Here is a 22,858-nt window from a genome sequence, read left to right on the forward strand (position 1 = left end):
TGAATTAGGTTTCGTAAGTAATCAATCTTTATAGGGGTCACTTATTCTTATTCGCTGTTCTATTGAACTCCTGCTAACTAGTACATAATCTCATAATTTCATTCTTTTTTTCTAACAACACCACTGATACATTTCACGATTCGCTTCTTGTAAAACCATTCATTGGTCTTCCTTGTCCACTAGGTCTCTAATACCTCACCTTACTTCTTTGACGTGTCCAACACTTTCTAATCCGTATTAACATATCCTTTTTATACCTGGTTATCATTATTTTTCTTTAATTTCTGTACATCTTGGCATCTCTTCAATAATTCAAATACTTAATATTGTGAGGTTTCCTGTAAGATTTCATTTCTTAATTCTTCTACTTGTAGCATCCAGGTGCTGGAAGAAAATCTGGAGATATCGTGATCATTTTCCTGGGCGCATAAATTTCCTCTTACTAACTGCTAACATCGTGATCCATTATTCTCTCTTTCCATCTCATCATACTATCCATCCTTGCTTCTTTTGGATTATAACATTTAGCTTCCAATTCCAACTTCCAAAATTCCATAGTTAATTCTTCTGGTGCAGACTCTATGCTCGTTCTCTCCTTTTTGCCTATCGTTTGTCACTATTTTTGCTTTTCCTTGTGAATACATACTTCAACTCTGATGGTCCATATAGATCTTACACCTTTCTCCATACATATCATGTTTCCCAATCTTTCAAAAGAAATATTATTACCGTTAGTCCTGATTATGAATAAGATACTTCTGCTCATAAGGTTTCGGTTGTTTGGGTGCATATACAATAACTTTATTGTGCTGCATCAACACACATCCTGCTTTCTTATGAGAAGCATCACTATAACTACCAAATCTCCTTGATATTTTTAAAATGATAAAACAGGTGTTGTAACCATTCTTTCATTTAATTCCGTTAAACTTTGTTTACCCTTCTTTACTTCATATAAACTTCTTATTTTTCCTAGTCAGCTTCATCCAAGATATTACAACTTCCAAGAAATCTTGCACCAATTTTCGATAGTAACCGGCCTATGATAAAACTTCTTACTTTTATTGGTGTTTCTGGTCTCTTTTCATTCATAGTAGCTTTAACTTCTGCTGAATCTCTTTTGATCTTCTCTACTTTGACTATTTATGCTAAGAACTATATTTCATACAACTTCTTTCTTTTCCAACTTCCCAGTCCTCATTAACTGCTTTGCATGGTCCTCCGTTGACTTTAAGTATCACAACTATAGCTTACCCGGATATTCCTTAAAGGTTCTGTCCATCCAGTACAAATATTACTGGTATATTGGTTAATCCAATTGACGATACGAGAACAGTACTTAGTTCTGAAAATTATCTTTGATATATCTATAGGTTTAATCTTCAATTGGTGAAATACCAAGTCTTAAATTAGTCTTATTAAAGTACTTTGCTTCCTTCATTTGATCAAACAAATCATTGGGTCAAGGTAACGGATACTTGTTCTTGATAGTAAACTTGCTGAGTTCTTGCTAGTTGACGCATAATCATATACTTCCATCTTTCTTATTAACATTTACTACCGGTGCACCTTATGGGGTACACTAGGTCTAATCGCTTCTTCTTCTAGCATTTCTTGCATTTACTTTGCTAACTCCTTCACATTAACTGGCACCATTCTATGCGAGGCCTTGGACACTAGCTTCATTTCAGGTGCTAAGTCAGTCACGAACTCAATTTCTATATTCGAAGGAAATGTTGATAACTCATTCAAAAATATATCTTGAAGCTCCTTAATTACTTTAAAATCTTCAAACTTTGTTTGCTTCCGACTTTTATGTATTCCATAATCACCATTGCTCATATCTTGATTACCGTAATCATTATTAACAAATTCGTTACCTTCTTTTATCTTCTGAATCTCCTCACCTTTTCATTTGGCATCCTTAGAATTATCTTTCCGTCATGACGGTCTGTCTGGACATCACGCTTTAGTAGTCAATCCATTCCTTAGAATAATATCAAATCCTCTTATCTTCCAGGTTATCAATTCTACACAACTTATTGCCAGGAATCTCAATTTCACCATTGGTACTTACTTATTTAACAACTACACGTTCTTCACTTACTAGTCCTTCAGTCACAATCTTATCAACTCAACAGGGTAATTCATCTTATCAACAAAACCTTGAGAGATAAACAATTAAGTTTCTCTCACATCTTTTAATACTTTAACGCTTAAGGTATTCACCATTATCATTCACGTCACCGCATATCATACGTATTCTGAATAACCTATTTCACAGACAATTCATAAAATATTGTTCTTGGAGACGTATTCCTTATTGGAGTAGATTCCGTTGACTCTTAGTGGATCCTTCACTGGGGCTAGTGATTTGCAATCCTCGTCATGTGCCAGTGTTTCCTTTCCATGCATAAGAGGTAGATGGAACTTCGTCCGCTTGACTCAGGATACGTTGATTTCTACTTGAAAATCTCTTGCAATGAGCAACAGTACAATGAAACGACTAGAAGGATTCAAAATTCACAGAAATTAGGGTTGAAAAGAAAGAAGAAGTAAGGATTTGAATATGAATGAGACAACCACATTGGTACTTAAGATGGCCAGTCTTTTGTACCATATGGCATACAGCACATGATTAGGTGGCGTCCCACCCGACTCTTCGTCATTCTAACAAAGTGTCTCACCACAACACTGTTTGTCCCAATCAGAAAGCAAAACTTGAGTGAAGCAAATAAATTTGAAAGGAATGGAATATCTTCCTTTTTGATATCATCATAAAGAATTCAGAAAAGAAGTTCATACATTTTTAGGAATTAAAAAGGAATATATGCTGTAATATTGAAGACAAGAACGATACCATTGGTCACCATCCACATTTCACTTGTATTCATCTTTCGAGCTTGTTCGATCATATCTCCATTGTTTCATATAATAACTTTTAGAAAGTACGTTGAAATACCTTCACAAATTAAGCATTATGGTAGATTCTTATTTGTCACGTCTTGCGTCTTTAATATCACACCCACACAGATAATACTTTAACAATTCGATCATAATGGCGTCCTACCTGGTAACTTCGAAATTCCTCTTTTAATTTAGAATAACCACGTACCATGCGACATAACGATCCTTTTGTTAATAATATTCTGCTTTTAGAGAGGTCTGAAAATTTTTCCAATCTTCTTTGATCACGCTCCGGCTTCTGTTAAATCAATGAATTCTTCAAACTCTAATAGTCCTAGTAATTGAATGTATAGTTACTCCGTACGCTGATTATGTTGTAAATTTTATCAAACAATACTCGCACTTACTGTTAGAAATAATCAACTTCTTCATAATCATAGATTACTTCGTTCTCGGAATTAGCAATACTAAGTCTGAAACAACATCCTTCTAAGTAATCCGGGCTTTCTAACAAACAAGAAACTCAAGTAGTAACTTGACAACCAATGTTTAAAAATCATTTTAATTAAAAAGGCTTTTAGAAATTTGTAGAGGAAAATCTTTTTCGAAAATTTGTTTAAAAAGTTTGAAAAAAAATCACAAACCTGGTTGTCCTTACTATATGAGTTGGTTGTTGTTCTTCCGACCTATAACAAGGTACCAAATTAATGGATCGATCATATAAAAGTCCATTCGCTTCAATCTACCTTTTCTTCTTCATCGTGTCCACTTACCTTCCTTAATCGACGAAATTTCAATTGTTGTCGCACATTATCTTATTCGTAGTTTCACATCAAGGCTCCCATACTGGTGATACTCCCGACATTATCATTGTAGTTAAGTAGAACAGGCTATCCAATAGTCCACGAGTCTATTTCATAGAACAAAGTTTGCTCGTATCACATCACATTACTACTTTAAATATCGCATTTATCATATCATCATCATTTAATTTCACAAAAATCCCAGGTTTATACTTTTCTCTCTTACTCTTTCAAAATTCATCTAGTTCATCCCATACTTATTCACGGGTGGCTTAGTCATTAAAGGCTTCTTTTAACCCGATAACAGCGATCCTCTGAAACACTTAAATATCCTCTCTAAACTTCGTCTCACCTCTATTTATAACTCAAGCGCTCACCATTTATTGTAGCTCTCGAATCCATCCTCGTAAGTACAATCGCTTCATAGGACAAGTTCTAAACTGAGGGTATAGAACAGGATGTAGGGTAAACTAAAGAGATACGCTCACAGCCGAAAGTCCAGGGGAAGAAGAATAATCAGATGGAGGTTCCTGAATAGGTAATCTCATATCAAAAGGTGGAAAAGTAGCGTAGAATGGCTTGAAGGAATGCAATCGTTATAACAGAAGGTAGTGCCATTAATACTGGTGGAGGAACAAGGTGCAATTCCAATCTGGGAGAAGATGACGATCCTCGAACGGAAAGCTCCAAATGATCAAATGACACCGGGAAATCATGATCTACCATTGCCGTTGTCTGGAAATCACGTCGCAAGCTGAGAATCCTGAATCACAACACGAATCATGCTGAAGACTTGCTATATAGTCACACTCATCCTCACAACATCTTATCTTTCTGTTTCCTATTCCTAATCCTAACCCTCTACCCAATCCCGACAATCTAGGCTTGTTTCAATGACTTATAACCTGTAGCTCTGATACCAACCTGTGGCGCCCTCCAAACCTGGGTCAGAAGTTTGAGGTCCACAACACATACACAATATATAACTCTGTAAAAGAGATATTAATTATAATGACCCTACTTCACAAAAACCACGGATCGCAACAGGTTAAAGTATGAAAACAAGCAACAACCTTAACTTTTATTACAACGTACCAAATCCCAACTAATTTAACTTACAATTGATAATAAAATCATTCTTGTAATCTGACTATCTCTATACCGCATGAAGCTTCTGCTAGCTTGATTCAACTCACTGGAACCTTAGCCCGCACTTTGGACTGAGGAACTTCATTATTATCCACATTCTTTTCAACTGTAAAATATATAAAAGAATCGCAAGGGTGAGTTAACTAGCTCAGCAAGTCATAATAACGATAACTGAGGTTAAACAATGATCAAGTGAAATGATTCAGATGAATCAAGTTTCTTTTTAACTAATCATTAGAATTGGATATTCATTTTAAGTTTTAAAAACCAAGGTTAGGTTGCTGATCAGTCACGCACTAACCCCGAGCAAGCACACATCACTGCTCTAATTACTGGATCCAAGGCACACATTGGCCTAACTTGACCATTGGTATGGTCTGACCACGAATCTGGTCCACATATATAAAAACTATCCAATTCTAAAGCAGTTCAATACGATAAACAATATAATTCGATAACACAAGATCATAATCAATGATGATTAAATATTTGAATAAAACATAAGGAAACTCATGGATGTCACAAGGGTATACCAGGGTATGTAAAAGAAACGGCTTTCAGTTTGTACATGGGTCAGGTATCAGACCAGTGATGATGTTTCAGGGTACGGTTCTTTGATGTTATTAAAAACGTTTGGAGTATGAAAATTCCTGTGTTTTCAAATAAATTTTCTTCCAGTATTTGGTGTTTGGTAGTTATACATTTGGGAAGTAGTATCATTTTTTGTGATTTGGTATCTTGAGGATCAATAAAGGATGGTTTACAAGGAATAAAGCTTATGGCTCAAGATTAAGAAAATCAGGGTTCAAGGTTTAATAGTTTAAAACACTTGCAATATAAAACAAGAGTTATTTTGAATAATAGCGACATGTTATAAAATAGTTCGAAAACATTGGTAATATATATCTTGAAGCAAATTTCAGAAATACTTGCCTTACAAGGCTTTACAACTATTACTGATCAACCCTGAGCCGACTCTGCCGCTCAGGTTCTAACGTCCAACCATTAGATCCCATTGGATTCGACTTCGACACTCAGGTCTTTCTGTTGAAACTCTACTGAGCTCGTCGACTGACCACTATGTTATCTTTAGTCCATCGTCCACTTCCAGGTTCCCGACTATAACCTACAGGGTCGAAATACCCTACGTTAGACGTCTATGTTTGCTTGACATATCCTTGATACTAATTCTTACCCAACGATATTCAAACCCGAATCGTAATTATTCATATTAGAATAACACAGAAAATAATTAGGGTTCACATTCTCGAAATCGATCTAGTGTTTATTTTCAGAAAATACGTATACTTGTTATTTAACGAAATTAGGGTTACTGTGTTTTGGTCAAAACATACAACACCACATATAATCAGGTTCTGTATAAGACATGCGTATATGTATTTACTTATATTCGCTCGACGTCCCGATAATCCTCGTATACGCTCCCGTATGTCCGTAATTTGATTTTCCCGGAAATCGGGCAGCGTCCCCTTTATTTATCGGACTACCCGTCGAAACATCAATCGACGTCAAACCAACAATAATCAAATTCACTACAATTCCAGCCACCAGTTCAATTTAACAATCAATCCAATCACAATTCGTCAACTACTTTGCATACTCGACTTTAATGTAAAACCAAATTCTCGTTTCAACGATAATCTCACGAACTAATTTATTTATTTTAAAATATTAGGACTCAGAAATGATTCATCACCGTCCACCGTCCGCTCGTAACGAGTCATCGCGGTACGGCGGCAAAATTTATTGGTGCCTGATAATATTCGAGTTTCCAAATAAATCTCACCGGTAAATTTTAATACGGAATTTTCTGCATAATAATTTATTTCACGGATATAATCAAATACTTCCCACACAGAAAATAAAATAAAAAAAATATACTTGAATCGACCTCAAATTTACAGGACACACACACAGGCACGTGTGCAGCACACTCCTGCCGCCCTACCGGAAGGATTACCGGTCGCAGCCGGAAAAGAAAAAGGCAACAAGCAAAACGGAAGCATCACACAACACACAAACCAAACCCAACTGATATACATACAACAACGTATGTATTTACCCAATCAACAGGAACGAAACCAAATCAAGCAGCCGGAGTTCAAGGCAGCCATAACAAGGAAAACACGACAGCTTAACAGGAAGAGCCAATGCATTCACCGAAAAGAAGTCGGAGATACAGGACTCCGGTGGCGGCATCATTCGCCGAGAAAGAAGACACCACAGGGAGACCGAGAGGAGGGGGTTTACAGGAGTGTTGTTGTTTTCTATTTATTTATTTATTTTATATGCTGTACAATCAATGCAGTACACCTAGTAGTACAACTGATAGTACAACTCCTGTAATTCAAAGGCGTATTTTGAAGATTCCGAGACCCGGTTAGTCCCGTAATTCAAAACTAACGGACAAAGGTGTACGCAAAACAATTTTTTTTTTTGAAAATTATGAAAATAATCTTAAAATATCGTAAATATCCCAAAGTTTACAAAAACATAAATTTCGTAATTTTAAAATAATTTCTGAAACGTAATTTATACATGTATTTCTCATTTAACGAACCGAGGTATACTTAAAACAAATTCAGAAAATCAGGAAAATATTCTTAAAATATTACAAATATCCCAAAATTAATAAAAACATGAATTTTGAAATTTCAAAATGATTTTTAAAATGCACTTTAGATCCGTTTTTATCAATGAAGTGAAACAACGAGCGCGTGAAATTAATCCCGATAATTTCCAAAATAATTTTAAAATTCTTGGAATATTCCAAAATAAAATAAATATGAGTTTCATAATTTTTGAAGAATTTTAGAATTAAATATGGATTTTACAAATAAAAGCATTCAAAAAATCATTTAAAGATAAATAATTAATAAAATATTGATTTATTAATTTTATAAAATCCTAAAAATAATTATTGTAATTATAAAATCATAAAAATAATTTTTGAAACATTTCCAATATTTATGCAAATAAATTTGCACCAAATCCACTTTTGAAAATGAAAACAATCCAATACGACTCCATAATTAATCACACGAACAACCCGGTATATTATAAATTATACCTATATAATAATCAACCAACACAGAGCGATCAAAACTATTACACATATTTTATTTAATAATTTCCGTAATAATCACATATTTAAATAATTCAAAAACACACGAGTCGTTATACATATGAATCAATTAACTTGTTATGTCCTGCACTCACAAATGGATTAACAATTCTTGGTACCCAACTTATCAGTTTGGGTCCAGATGGATTAGAGATTTTACTATAAATAGAGATAACAACAGCTGCAACCTTATCATGCTAATTCTTATCTTTGACTGGCCATTTTCTCCATTTTACTACCCTTGACAGATTTGTCTCTAGGCTAGGGAAAAATGGTTCCAACCTTCCATAAGGAGGACTAGCAGTCTTTGCCCTATTGTAATTCTAAACATGTTTTTTCTATAATTAATGTAAGTACTAAGAGATGCATTCATGGCATAAAGAATAAACAATCATTGTATTGGGAATACATGGCATTCATTCAGAAATATTACACATAAGAATTAAGCAAGACAGGCATGATATGGAATAAACAGAATTAACAAATAAATCACTAATTCTATATAGTCCAATCATGTTAATGTATCTCACCTAGCTATCTCAATCCAATTATAAATTAATACATCTTAACAAACAATTGAGATCAAATGAATAAATCACATTGTATTAGAATACATGAGATAAGCATAGACAAAGGTCTTAAGTGCTGGAAAACATATACCTCACTAAAGCAATTAATCATGTTCAACAAATATTCAAACACATATTTAAGATCATCTAAGGTAACATGCACAAGTTAAATATCAATCCTAGATACCAGAAAAATAATCTAGTGAACTAACTCAGCATTACCTATGTGTGATGCTATCATGCTTGCGCGAGTGTTAAAAATTTAAATACTAAGATCTTATTATGCATTGAATATTGAGAGCAAAATATTACAGTGGTTCACGAAATTGAAACCTGAGATATGTGAGTTGGATCATCTTCAGAGATTGCTATGAAAGCAAGATATTCATGATTCTCGTCATTTGATCCATCCCAACTCTTTCCCGTGCAATATAAGTTTTGACTGACTGCTTCCCTAAGAAAACATTCCACCTTTGTCACAGCTCTTCAACTGAATCCCTACTCATCCTTGTTTTTCAAGCTTCTTGTTCTATTGTAGAAAAACCCCTGATAGTTACTTGACACATATTGCTTGTCAAACCTGTAGCTATCAAATCTTGTTTATGTCCCATTCTCAGTCTGTAACCACCTCTTGAACTGAATCTGTAAGAATCTCTGCTTCAGAATAGATAGGCTTGATCCTTGAATATAGCTTATGTATTCCTTGTGAATCTGATGCGACTAAACTTCCCTGACAAGTGAAACACTGCCCTAACGTCCAGTCCCTCAAGTAATTCTATCTGAGCTTCTTCTGATTCAGCTATCAGTAACTCTTACATTCTGTCCTGAGGTTCCAACTATATTGCATGTAACTGAGATATCTGTATGTCCCCATTATTCTCTCTGACCTCCACAATTCCTGCCTCTTTAATCTCATTGATTCCTAGATAAATATAGCATTGGTACAAACCACTGTCTGACTGTATAATCTGGAATCATAGAGTTGTCTTAAAATCTCTGAGAAAAACTGCACCCGTAGAAATTTCATTCATTTCCTGCATCTGAAAACTCAGTGGTATCCTATGGAGTAAGCCTTTGAGGAAGTTCCATAATTTTCGTCTGTATCTCTTGAAATCAGTTTCACCGGAGTAAGAAAACCATTATCTATAATTTCCGTGTTCGGGAATTTTCCGTCTGAATAGCACATGGTCTTCGTTTTCTTCAAAAGATTAAAATCCACTTTAAAAGCCCGGAGGAATCCTGAGTGTACCAATACTTTGAGTACCCTTAATTAATATTTAGGAAAAATTTAAATTTCCAATATTTTTAATTATCTTAGAAAATAAATAATTACGAGACAATTTATTTTCAAGAATTTCGAATTTTCTTAAAAATTAAATCAAACGTAAATTATTATTTAAGAAAAATTTAAATTTAAGAATTTTAAATTTTATGAAAAAATAACTAAATCAGAAATAATTAATTAAGATAACAAAAATTTGTTAAGTGTTCTATGGCGACTCAGACAGCTTTTGAATAATCCTTTTCCTATGGCGATCAGGGTATTTACTGCATACAGCTGCGCCGTTTTTTTTACCTCGAATATAATTATGTATGGAGGCTAGGTAAGCTCACAGTATTCGCAACAAAAAAACTGAAGCTTTTGTGGCGACTTCTTGTGTGTGACGACTGCTGAAGAAACAAGACAACCAGGAGACTCACAGGTCACAACAGACGACTATGCGCGAAACCGGACTCGCGAATTGAGCTTCCAGTTCCTGGGCGCGTGACCAATAAACAAGCAGCGTGTGTATTATTTCTTTGTTTCGCGCGTGAATGGACGACGCTGCATGTCCCCTTTCCTTTTGTCACCCGCGCGTGCGGAGCTGTATGTAGAGGTTTATTTGAATGTGTACACCATTTCTGATCAGCTTTTTCTTTTGTTTTTGCCGTGATTACCGAAGCTCCTGATTGAAACAAACAAGCAAACAACTCATTTGTTTAAAATCTGTACGCCTTTTATTCCAGGTGAGAAAAACTAATAACTGGCAGCCATTTTATACATACAGCCGAGAACAAATGGCAGCAAAACATTCTGAAATTGGCAGCTAAATAATCCTGAAAAAGAATTAGATTAATAATTTTTATTTACTAAAATTTAAATAATAAATTTATTTAGTTCAAATTTATAAAATAACTTTATTTTAAATAAATTCATAAAATAAACTTATTCAAGTTTTAAATTATAAATTCATTTCAATAAATTTATAAAATTAATTTGCTAAATTAAATTTATAAAATAAATTTATGTAAATGCAAATTAATGAAATAAATTAATTTTCGGATCCTGATTTGTGTGTCAATCAGTCAGCTCTGATAACAATTATTAGGTCCCGAATTATCATAGAAAGGGGGGGTTGAATACGATAATCACTAAATTAAAAATTCTTTCGAATCTTTAGCGGATATAGATTTAGTGCTCGGTTAGTGGTTTCATGTTTTTGAGAGGAATAGTGTTTGGAACGATAAAAACAAGGAAGACAAGATATTCGGGGAAATATATATTCATATATAAATCCTTGAGGGGTGTTGCTACACTCCGGTAAATAAATTAACCGGCTACAATCTAAGAACAATAAAGTTCCTAGCTTCTACAAAGATTTACAAATCAAATCCTATACAATGATCTAGCTTTTGTTTGTCTCGAATTTAATTATCGGGTAATGATTATAATGCCACTATGAATATACAAGAATTAAATCGGGCATTATAACGTTATTCCGGTGAGAAGTTAAACGAATATACAAAAAGCTTGAGCTTCTCTGTAAATCATTGCTGCCATTTTCACTTCTCTTTTGGGAGAGAAGATGAATAGTAAAATACTCCACAATGAATGGCTACTTATCTTTTGCTGCAAAGTGTAGACTTTATCCAATAAAATGTGTGGCTAAGGTTGAGGAGAGCTCTGTAGTGACAGCTTAATTTCTCTGTGGCGACCAAGTAGCTCTGTGGCGACCAAGTAGCTCTATGGCGGCAGGGAAATCACTTGCTTGTTTATTTTGTATGGCGACTAAGAGTGCTACTACTACTTAACAAAAAAAAATAGCAGCTCTGTGTATTTGTATGGCGACAAGGGGGGAGGGGGAATCTCTTTGTGGCGACAGGTTATTAACCAGTACATGTATATGTACTTGGTTAATCAAAAACCAACCTGTACATTTTTTGTTTCCTTTGATTATTTATTTCCTTTTTGCCTTTGGGTAGCATTAGTGGATGATGATGTCATCACACCACAAGGTGAAGACATGTTTTAAGAAGATGACACAAGCATGATGACATAAGCATGACAAGGGGTTTTGTTTTGTTGGTTGATTATGGGCCATGTAAAATTTACCATGGTAAAAAGCTAAAAGATTTGCCAAGCCAAAAGAAAAGGGAAAGCAACCAAGCAAACATAATCTTCTCCCCCCATTCTTTGCTCTCGGCTTTTCCATGAAAAGCAAGGGAGAAAATTTTCAAAACTCAAGCTACACACCTTCAAAAATTAAGAGATTTGTTTCCTTAGCTTCCATAATTTATGACTTAGTTATGTTATGAGTTTGAAGCCAAGATTCAAAGGTTTACTAAGCTAATCAATTCATCAAAATTCTTAATGAATAGTGTTTTCAAGAAACTAACTTTGTGTTTTCTTATGTTTTCTTCAAGATCCAAGCTTAGTATAGATAGTTAGTGGTTATTTAAGGCTTCCTAAGTGATTCTCCACTCTCCAAGGAAGGTATAACTTCTCAAACCCTTAGTCTTAAGTTTTGTTGGTTTGGATTTCATAATGTTTAGATGATGGGTTAGTGTAATGGGTGTGTAAACATGTTTAGAGCTTTGTTTAATAAGTGGTTTTGTTGATTTTGGAGTTAGGAGTGATACTTGTTAGATTTGAAGTTCTTGGTCACATTTTGACTTGGTTTAGATGAATATGTTGAGATCTTGAGTTATGGTTGAATGATCTTGTATTGTGGTTGAATGATGGTGGAATGGTGTTGATTTGTGGTAGTTTGGTATTGAAATGATTTGGTAAAATTTGGGAATCGCTAAGTTATAGCCGTCGTAATGCCTAATTTTCCTTAGACTGTTTTGTGCAGAACTTTTGCACCCAAACACTCACTGCCATGAACTTACCATTACCATGCTTAGAAATTTTATGATTCAATCTTCATTTTGATATGTTATTCTCTTAGATCCGATTTACGGTTTAGGAGAAACGACCATTTTAAGTAATGGCGTTTCGCGAGCGAACCCCGAAACCTCGAGTAACTTTGAGACCATAATTGAGACCCGTAAATGATTAATCGAAACATAAAACAATTATGTAAGGTGGATTAGACAGTTGGTAAAGTACTCACAAAAGAGTCACCTTAAAATTTATAACGGTTAATTTATTAAAATTGGTGGAGTCAAGGGTACGCAAGCGATTAACGCAAATCGTTAAGCATATAATCAACCGTTAGGGTATGAGTGAGTTTTGACTAGTTTCTTAAGCGACCGTGGTCTAATTCCGGATTATGTTGTTTTTCATAGGTTACCGGACCCAATCTAAGCTTAAGTCTATCCCGGAATACTCAGGCAAGTTTTCTACCCGTATAACTGTTATTGTGATGTATACGTGTATATGCATTATCTTGTGATAAGTGCATGATTGTTATTAGCAAATCTTGCGATATATTGGAGCATGTTGATATGATATATATGCATGCTTGTTTCGTAATCTTGGTATTCTATTATCAATTCAAATGCTTATAAACTGCATAACACATATGCTAGAGATAAACAGTAGTTGCGTATACCCTTAGTATAGGGGACCCGAATGTGAACATTTTTCTAAACCGGGAGTCGATATTTCCGAGTATAATATATATATATATATATATATATATATATTATATATATATATATAGTTTCTATAACTACTAATCAGATAAGTTATATTCGATAGTTTTGAATAATAATCAAACTTATTTTCGATTATTCAAATAAAGATCGTACTTTCGTATAAGTATATCTTTTGTTATTTATTATTCATTTCAAGTATGAGTTTTAAAACTTCTACTTCAATTATTTTTATAAATATTATCCTTATGATTATTTAAATAACAATATTCATATATTTTCTAACATATCGGGAATGATTTATTTTATTAAATTACCATTACTCTAAACATTATTTAAAATGTTTTCGAGTCTTCAAAATGATTTTAAAAGTTAGAGCGGATCCCAAAACTCATTTTCAAATTTAAGATCTTCCTTTCGAAGGGGATTTAAATACTCACTCAAAACCTAAGGGACCCGGCTCCGTGGTGTATTTTTGGCGCAACGAAGTTGCTAATTTGATAAAAGAATTTGATTACTTGCCCAATGTTCGGGAAGTAAGCCCAATCAAAATGCATCGGCATAGGCGACATGGGCTCAGTGGGAGTCCATAAAAGTGTAAGTGGCTCAGTGGGAGTATATCAATGCGTAAGTGGCTGAGTGGTAGTCCAGCATAAGGTCCTAATGTGGCCAGGGTGATGACCAGTGGGGGATTCATCCATCTACTAGTAGAAAAGGTGACTTAATTGGTATCTTTGCCTGAACAGCAAGATATCAGGTTTATGCCAAAGTTTCTTCTTTCCAAAATTCTTGGGAATGACAGCTATGCTTATACTTCCATAGCAGAAGAGTGTATGAAATGTATATATATAGGTGTATATATATATATATCGGGACTAATGAAGTATCTCGTAACTTTATTATTTCAAATGATATTTCAAAGATTGAATCTATTCAAGTCTTATCTTGTAGTCTCATCTATGTGATGAAGTTTTGAAACTGATTATAGCTTGAACAGTGGTAGTTCGAGTAGTATTCGGAAAATATATAAGTAAACTGGAGTATCTCGTAACTTCATCTTTTCAACTTATATCTAGTTAATGATTATCTTATGCACGACAAAGATTTCAGAAAAATGTTGAGACGAGGTTAGATTTATGAGATCATCTTGCAACGATATTTTTATACAGTTATAAACTGGAACTCCGTGTATATTATGCATGGAAGAGGACTTCCAAGATTTTAAAAAGTATATATATATATACTGAATATTTTACGACTTCGTCGCATTAAGATATCAAACTTGGTTCATTTCTTTTTGACCAAGACTTTCATGAGTACTATGAGAATGCTCATATATTGTTGATTATTATACATATTATTTAGGTGGGCTTGTTGCTCACCCTTACTTTCTTCTTTTATCACACAACAACAGATAGACAAGATGAATAGGACCAAACTCCCAATTCGCAAGCGGTTAGGAAACATTCCGCAGTTTTCTGGAGGCGTTGATGCCGCTGTAGCTGAGGTAGGAACTACCAATAGGCTAGGTTTTCAACTGTTGATGTACCAGACTTATGTATATTTATGAACTGTAATAATGGCAAAGAAAATGTAAATTTATTCAGAAACCCTTTTAAGGTGTAATGGTTTATAATTGTGGAATAAAATGACTTGTGTTATTTTTGGTATTCATCTCTGAGACTATAACTTTTGGTGTGTGTGTATGTATTGTGGGGTCACAGTACGCAGTAGTTGGTTGTTTATTAAGATTGAGTGTTATTAAGGGAAATGGAACTCGTGACAACCCGGATCCCCGACCCCGGATTTGGGGGTGTTACATCTGTCATAGATCTCACTTAGGGATTCATTGTCCCTTGAGTCAAAGTGCTCATATTCTTGAGTAAGCACTGTCCTCATGTTCTTCTTGATAGCAATTGTACCTTGACACTTTACTTCTAAAGCATCCCATATCTCTTTTGTTATTTTATATCCAATGACTCTATTAGACATAACACTATCAAGACTGTTGTGCAGGATATGTCTAACCTTAGAATCCTTCATAATAGATGAGATATCTTCAGGAGTATAGTCCATCATGTCTTTGTCTATCATCTTCTCTGGTTCTCCTGCAACCGAAACAGCTATATTCATTGGTTTACGAGGACCATCATTGATCCTTCTTAAGTATTCAGGATCCGTGGCTTCCAAACACATGGCCATCTTGACTTTCCAGATTGGATATTCATGCACTTTCAGGATGGACACCTTGATTGCTTCATACCTACTCATGTTGCTGCTTATCTGTGATATGGCGGGGGGTTGTGGCTTCGAATCCAGATTATGTGTTTTTTCTTCTCCTTTATCTGACATGGTTGATCAATCTTCAGATCTTAAATTGTTTGTATATTAATAGCAAGCTCTGATACCAATTGTTAGGCCCTTAATCAACTGCAGGGGGTGATTACAGTTAATATGATCAACTAGACAAAGCTTCAACAAAATCAACAGTTTTTATATCAATCTTATAAAAACTCATTACACAAGTACTCTCTCGAAAGGATGAACACATATCCTTGAGAGCTGCTAGGTTATGCGAAAGATATAACAATGTCGCAATACTTATAGCATGAACCTAAAATATGATTTATATAGAACACATCTACCAATGTATAAGGAATCATATTCTATTAACAATAAGGAAACCTATACTATTGCTTCTGAGATAAAGTCCTCCACCGACTTGAAATTCCTGTTTCCTTTTCCTCTTCAAAGATCAACTGATGTAACAAATACTGATTTCATCATCCGTTGACAACATCATCCGTTGATACCATTATCCGTCGAATATCAACATCCGTCGATGTCATCATCATCCGTTGATTCTTGTAATCATCATCCGTTGATGCTTGTAATCATCATTCGTTGATGCTTCTGATAGTTTCTGTTTGATATCATTAATTGCTCCTAACATAGTTTGTTAAATATATGCGGAAAAAATCGTTTAACGAAAAGTGTCAAACCAAAGGAAACCCCTTTAGTTAGATTTTATTCCCCTTTGATTAGAATTTTTTTTGTTTATTGGTGGTGCTTATGAACAGGTAAATAATTTATCGACACACAAGGATAAAGATAGATGCAGTACAAGCGGTGTATTGGACCTCTTACCACTAGTCAGTTAAGTCTTTTTTTATTAGTTTTTTCGGGGTATTCTCTTCTCGAACTTAAAGGTTTTATTGTCTAAATTTCCGGGGCATCATGCATGACATTCGGTTAGATAATAAGTTTTATAGAACGAACGGAACACTTCCCTTTACGGCATTGTATTTCAGTACAATTTATCTTGCGAGAAGTATTTCTCTAACAAAAAAAGGGGCTTAGTTCCATCATTAGGCGTTATGAAGAAACATGTTTGATCCACGGGTGCAAAATAGCAAAGGGGCTCCAAGTGTTTCTCCTTTGTTATTCGCGGATGACTGCTATTTGTTCTTCGGGGCAACAAAATGGAAGCAGGCATCATGAAAAATATACTGAACAAGTATGAGCGAGTGTATGGGCATGCTATCAATTATAGTAAGTCAAGCATTATATTTAATAGGAATACAAGGATAGATGACAGAGCTCTAGTGTGTGATAGCCTAGAGGTAAGGGAATTTGACAAGCTAAGAAAGTACTTATGACTGCCTATGTGTGTGGGAAAAAATAAAAATATAGTGTTTGGCTTTTTAACCGATCGTGTTGGGCATAAATTGCAAGGTTAGGGTAATAAAGGAATATCCAAAGATGGGAAACTTACTCTTTTCAAGTCAGATGCTAAGGCGATTCTAAATTTCTAGATGAACCTGTTTTTGCTTATGGCTGGTGTTTGTGAGGATATAGAGAAATTGATGAATGGATTCTGGTGGGGGAGAGGGTCGAATGAAAAAGGAATCATGTGGTTACCGTGGGAGAAAATCAGTATTCCGAAGTCTGCTGGAGAATTAGGATTGAAGAGGCTTCACAATTTTAATGTTGCTATGTTGGCTAACTGGGTTGACGAATTCTGAATAATATTAACCCTTTGATGTCTGCAATTATGAAGGCGCGTTACTTTCCGGGTACAAACTTCCTGAATGTAGAGTTAGGAATAAACCCTAGCTATGTTTGTCGTAGCATTTTAGCTGCTAAAGATGCAGTTAAGGTGGATTATAGAAGAAGGATTGAGAATGGTGCTTCTATAAATATATGGACTGATTTGTGGCTCCCAGATGATGTAATGGTTTTTTAACGACATATATGCCAACTCAACTTTATGATATTACATGTAAAGGTTCAATGGATATGGATGGGCATAATTGGGATTTTAAGGTGTTATATGATATTTGTAATGACCGAGACATCGAGCTTATTAGAAGGATTCCAATCCCAGCTGTGGATAAAGAGGACTCATAGTTCTAGATGAGAGATAGAACGGGAAATTTACAGTTCAAAGTTGTTTTAGATGGTTGCAAGGAGATTTTAGAAGTGATGATACCAGGTTTTGGAAGCGTCTATGGTCGCTTAAGATGCTTAGTAATGTTATAATTTTTTTATGGAGAGTATGTAAAGGTTGTCTGCCAACGGTTTGTGCATTAACAATGAAAAATATGGAGGTTGGTGCTAGTTGTCCTTGGTGTCATGATGGTCTAGAGACGGATACTAATGTCCTTTTTGAATGTGGTTTTGCTAAAACAGTTTGGATGACTACCGATTTTCAATCGATGGCTGAGACCTCACCAGGTGATACTGCTTTTGATGTTTTGAGGCGTTGTTTTGATGGATGCATGAGAAAGCAATGTATAATGGCGGGAATGATTTGCTGAAGTATATGGAACCGCATGAACAACTAGGTGTGGGATAAGAAAAATGGGCCAGTCTTTGGGGTTAAATCTGCAGGAGTGAATTTACTTCATGATTGAAGAGAGGCTCAGGTGGTGGGGGATGCAGAATGGAGGCCGTTTAAAGAGTGTAGATGACATAAAATGGAGTAAACTTCCAGATGGATGGTGGAAGATCAACATTGATATGACTAGTGCTCGTAATGGTGGTATATGAGTTGGTTGTGTTGTTCGAAATGCCCAGAGGGAGTTTGTTAGAGGGAGGTGTAAAAGGATTGAAGGAATGTAGAGTTCGAAAGAAGTAGAAGCAATTAGTATGAAGGAAGCTTTGGGCTGGATCAAAGCTTTAAATCTGCATCATTGCATAGTTGAAACAGACTGAAAGGTCTTAGATATGGCATGTAATAGAAGGGGTGGTGATGCTTATTTCGATACCATTATTTCTGATTATAAGTTAAAATTGAAGCACTTTGATCACGTGCTACTGGAGTTTATTTATGGGTCCGCAAATTGTGTGGCACATGTATTTGAAAATGCCGTGCATACTATGTCTGACTTTGGAGAGTGGCCTGTCACTCCTTCAGAGTTTTTAAATCTTGTACCAGAATCTGATTTGCATTAAGAAATGCAAGTACGGTTGTTCAAAAAAAAGTAGCACATTATTGTTATATGTTACATTGCCAAGTATGAAGTGAGAATTGTCTTTTACTTTTATTTTCTATCTTGTTTATTAGTGTAATCTACTACCCCTTTAATCCTAACCTTAATCCTGACAAATGGTACCAGAACTAGCAATTTCTCGGGCATGGTTGCCGCTAATATATCACTGCATATTTTTCATACCAAGTTCAAAAACCTGACCCTAATTTCTTGCAATCATATCAGTACATATCCTTTATAACACCTCCGGCTCAATACACACCACCTCATACGCCTCAATATCTCTTTCACCTTATCGAACTACCACCGCATCAATTCTATAACACAACTTACGCGGGTTACACAATCCCAACTGAGATGCTAATTTATGATATTACAAAAGATTATTTACATCACCTGGATAATAAATTCAGCCGGTTGGATAACAAACTTGCTAAAATTGGAATGTTAATCGAGAAGAAAATGAGAGTTACAGATCTACCAAATTTGTTTGAAGGAGGGGTTGAAGCTTACCAGGAGCTAAATCCTAGCCCCAACCATGACATTTGGCACAAGAAGGAAGAAAAAATTACTGAAAAAATTTAAACACTTGAGAAAATGAGGAAGAGCTATGCAAAGTTGCCAAAGCTGGTGAATGAAGGCATATTAGGAAGAGAGGTTGAAGCTGATCTACCAGATCCACTTAAAAAAAAGATAAGTTGGGAACTGTTGACAGTCCTATTGGTAGCCCCTTGCAGGAACAGTCAAATGAAACATACTTAAATATGTCAAAATTGTTACTTGTTATACCTGCATATCAGGTGTTTGATGAAATTCCAGAGAGTACTTGCCCAAAAATCTCATGTGCTAACCACCCAAGGTACAAATTCTATTGTATTCTCTTCCAAACTATTTGGTAAAGCTTTAAAATTATATTATAATAGTGTTATGCTTTTTAAGCTTTATAAAATGAGTATGATAAAATGATAGTACATTATATAAAAAGTTTAAGAATATGAAGAAGGCAACTCATGTGCTTAGAGTATGTTCTGGATAAAGTTTGATAAATTTCTAGTTTTTAAGCTCGGTGAAGATGTGTATTTTAAGTATAATATGAAAAGGAGATATAAGGAAATGGATACATGCCAATCCTATGGAAATAAGAGGTCCGGTTACGTTCAAATAGCTGAAATGGAGTTGTATCGGGCTTGTGCAGAGATAGTGAACAAAATAGTTAAAATTGATAATTTTACTTTTAGGGATAAGGCTGCTAGGATGACGATTTTGTTTATGCTGGTAAGTACATCTGATATTAATAAAATGATAGCAGAAATATATCAAATAGTAAGAGGTGGACTACGTAAAAAAAAAGGATAAATATGGGGATATAAGGAAATGTTGGTTTTGGATTTAATGACTTTATTGAATCAACATTGGTTGAGATTTACTTAAGATGCTAAAATTTTTAGTGTGCTACATCTATATCCAAAGAAGTGGCAAAGTCTCTTTATGCTTCATTTGTAACGACTGGGATTTTCACGATATATGTATTCGAATAAAATATAGTTTTGTGTCATTTTTGTGGAATTTTAGGTATAAAATATTAAGTTATATGATTTTGTGGCTTATGTGAACTTTGTGAAATAGTAGCAAGGAACGGGCGAAGTCTCGTTCGAATTTGATGAGTCAGCTAAGGGCTTAAGCTGCTAAGGGCTTAAGCTAAGATTGTCAGGTCGTCAAGTAGAACGGGACACGTTATTCAAAAGATAGATTAAAAGAGAATTATATGCTAAAATGTATTGATATGAATTGTGGTGCCTGGTGTTATGTGAATATGTGTTATTTGTGAGTACGTGAATGAATTGTGAATTTGTGAGCTTTTAAATATTTTAAAAGAATTTATTTGATTTAAATAAGGATTTAATGGTCCTTATCTATTTTTATTAAATTATGAAAATATGAACAAGGTGTGAGATTTGCTTTATTATCTCTAAAATAGTCCAAAGGACTTTTCAAAATGATAGTTGGATTTAATTGAAAACTATGATATTTTAAAATAATTTTATGAAGTTTATTTCTATTATTTGGGATTTATTTATAAAATCCATAGATATTAACTCGATTGCTCAAAAATCTATTTTAAAATATGGGAGAAGAGCTAATTTTATGCTCTCTATTTTAAAAATAGGATTTAGAATATTTTCTGATTTTATAAAGATATTTTATATTTTACAAATAGAAATTTATTGATTTTTCAGAGAAAAGAAAACAAGTTTCTAGAATTAGATGGCAAATGACCATTTTCCCCCTGCCATCTAATATATATTCACCCCTTCCTTTTCTTTTTCTTCTTCCCTCACCCGGTTATCTCTCTCTCCCTCTCTCCAATCTCTCTCTCATGTCTCACCTATTTTCGATTTTAAACCCAAGATATTGAAGGGTTTTTCTTCCTTTATGCATATATATGGATGCATGTTGCTATATTTGAGTTTTTAGAAAACCCCAAGTTGGATTGTTCGGGTTCTTTTGTTCGGTTTTGGTGAAATCAAAAGGGGGACTTTATTTTGTATGGTTTTTGATGATGATTGTGTGATTGCATGCTTGTTTGTAGAGTCAAAACCGATTCATAGTGGAGCTTCCATTGGAAACCCCGAAACGAGGCACCACCGTGCTTTGCCACCTTCGGCGGTGAACCTCCGGTGAGCCGACGGGGACGATGATGTATATGAGTTCGAGAAAATACATAAACCTTTGTTTTTAAACTTGTTTCCTTGCATGCATATTAAGTTTTAGTTCAAAAAAAAACTCGTGTTTAGTTTCAGTTTTTAAAAAGAAAATGGCTCGAATTATTTGATTGATTTGATGAGATTCACGGTTTTGATTTGTATGGCGTATTTAAGATCGATTACGTGTTCGTTGATGATTTGTTTGGGTGATTCTAGACTAGTTGTTGCATGCATATGTTTGTTCATTGGTGTTAAGTCAAAATAAGATTTGGATTTAGTTTAAAAGTATGTATGTAAATGTTAAGTGGTTGCATCTTGATTTTATTTGATTTTGTCATATTGTTTTGGTTCGAATTTTTATTAATAAAACGGGGTAATGAGTTGTTTATCAAGGTTAATTGATGTTTGAGTGATATAAGAATAATCGGATTGAGATTTTTTAAAAGTTAAGGACTTTCGCATGTTAGAATGTTGGAACTGGTCAAGTTTAGGAACCTCTTTTGGTTTAAATTTTTATAAAAAAATGGTGGAAAAGAATAGCTTTAAGGTTGTATATAATTTGTACGTTTTGAGTCATATATGATAGTTTGTTTGGTTTAAGAAGTCGACTTGCATGTTTAGTAGTAAAAGATTATATGATCATGAGATGCTTGGTTTATGATAAAAGTCAAATGTTAAAAAATGTATATAAATAACTGATTACGATTAATTGATGTGGTTGATTGTATTATAAGGGCAAGAATAATTATGAGTACGTTATGCCCGTCTGTTAGTACCAAAGTATCATAGAAGGGGGGGTTGAATACGATACCTACAATATTTTTTGATTCGTTACAAGTTCTTCGTTAAAAGTACGGAATCAAAATAGACATAAAACAATTCGAGGAATATATTATTTTATTAATATAATCCTTGAGGTTGCTACAATCTAATCAATGAATTGATTAGCTACAATAAATTCAGCAGCATAATTTTATGTTTACAAGCTTAATAAATGAAGTCTTTAAAGGAGCTCCTGTAAAACAATTTATGTTAGCTGAAGAAGATAACCAAATAAATTAAATTCATTTGCTGCTTTGTAGACTTCAATTTTCATTGGACAAGTGGTATAATTGTATCCACACATTCCTTTCAATTGTTGCATTTGTAATCACCAATAACATAACCAAGTAGTTACTTGCGACCTTTGTCTGCTGTGTAGAGAAGCAGTTACTTGCGACCCTGA

The 22,858-nt window shown here is 34.4% G+C and overlaps 1 protein-coding gene across 1 annotated transcript; it reads left to right on the forward strand.

The window, feature by feature from the left end:
• Positions 1 to 17,266: 17,266 nt before the first annotated feature.
• On the forward strand, positions 17,267 to 17,843 carry LOC141680510 (putative mitochondrial protein AtMg00310). Its single transcript, XM_074486716.1, has 3 exons — positions 17,267 to 17,443; positions 17,494 to 17,620; positions 17,722 to 17,843. The coding sequence occupies exons 1-3, from the start codon at positions 17,267 to 17,269 to the stop codon at positions 17,841 to 17,843; spliced, it is 426 nt and encodes a 141-aa protein (XP_074342817.1).
• The last annotated feature ends 5,015 nt before the right edge of the window (positions 17,844 to 22,858 follow it).

This window comes from Apium graveolens, chromosome 8 (assembly GCF_009905375.1).
Source record: "Apium graveolens cultivar Ventura chromosome 8, ASM990537v1, whole genome shotgun sequence".
NCBI lineage: Eukaryota > Viridiplantae > Streptophyta > Magnoliopsida > Apiales > Apiaceae > Apium > Apium graveolens.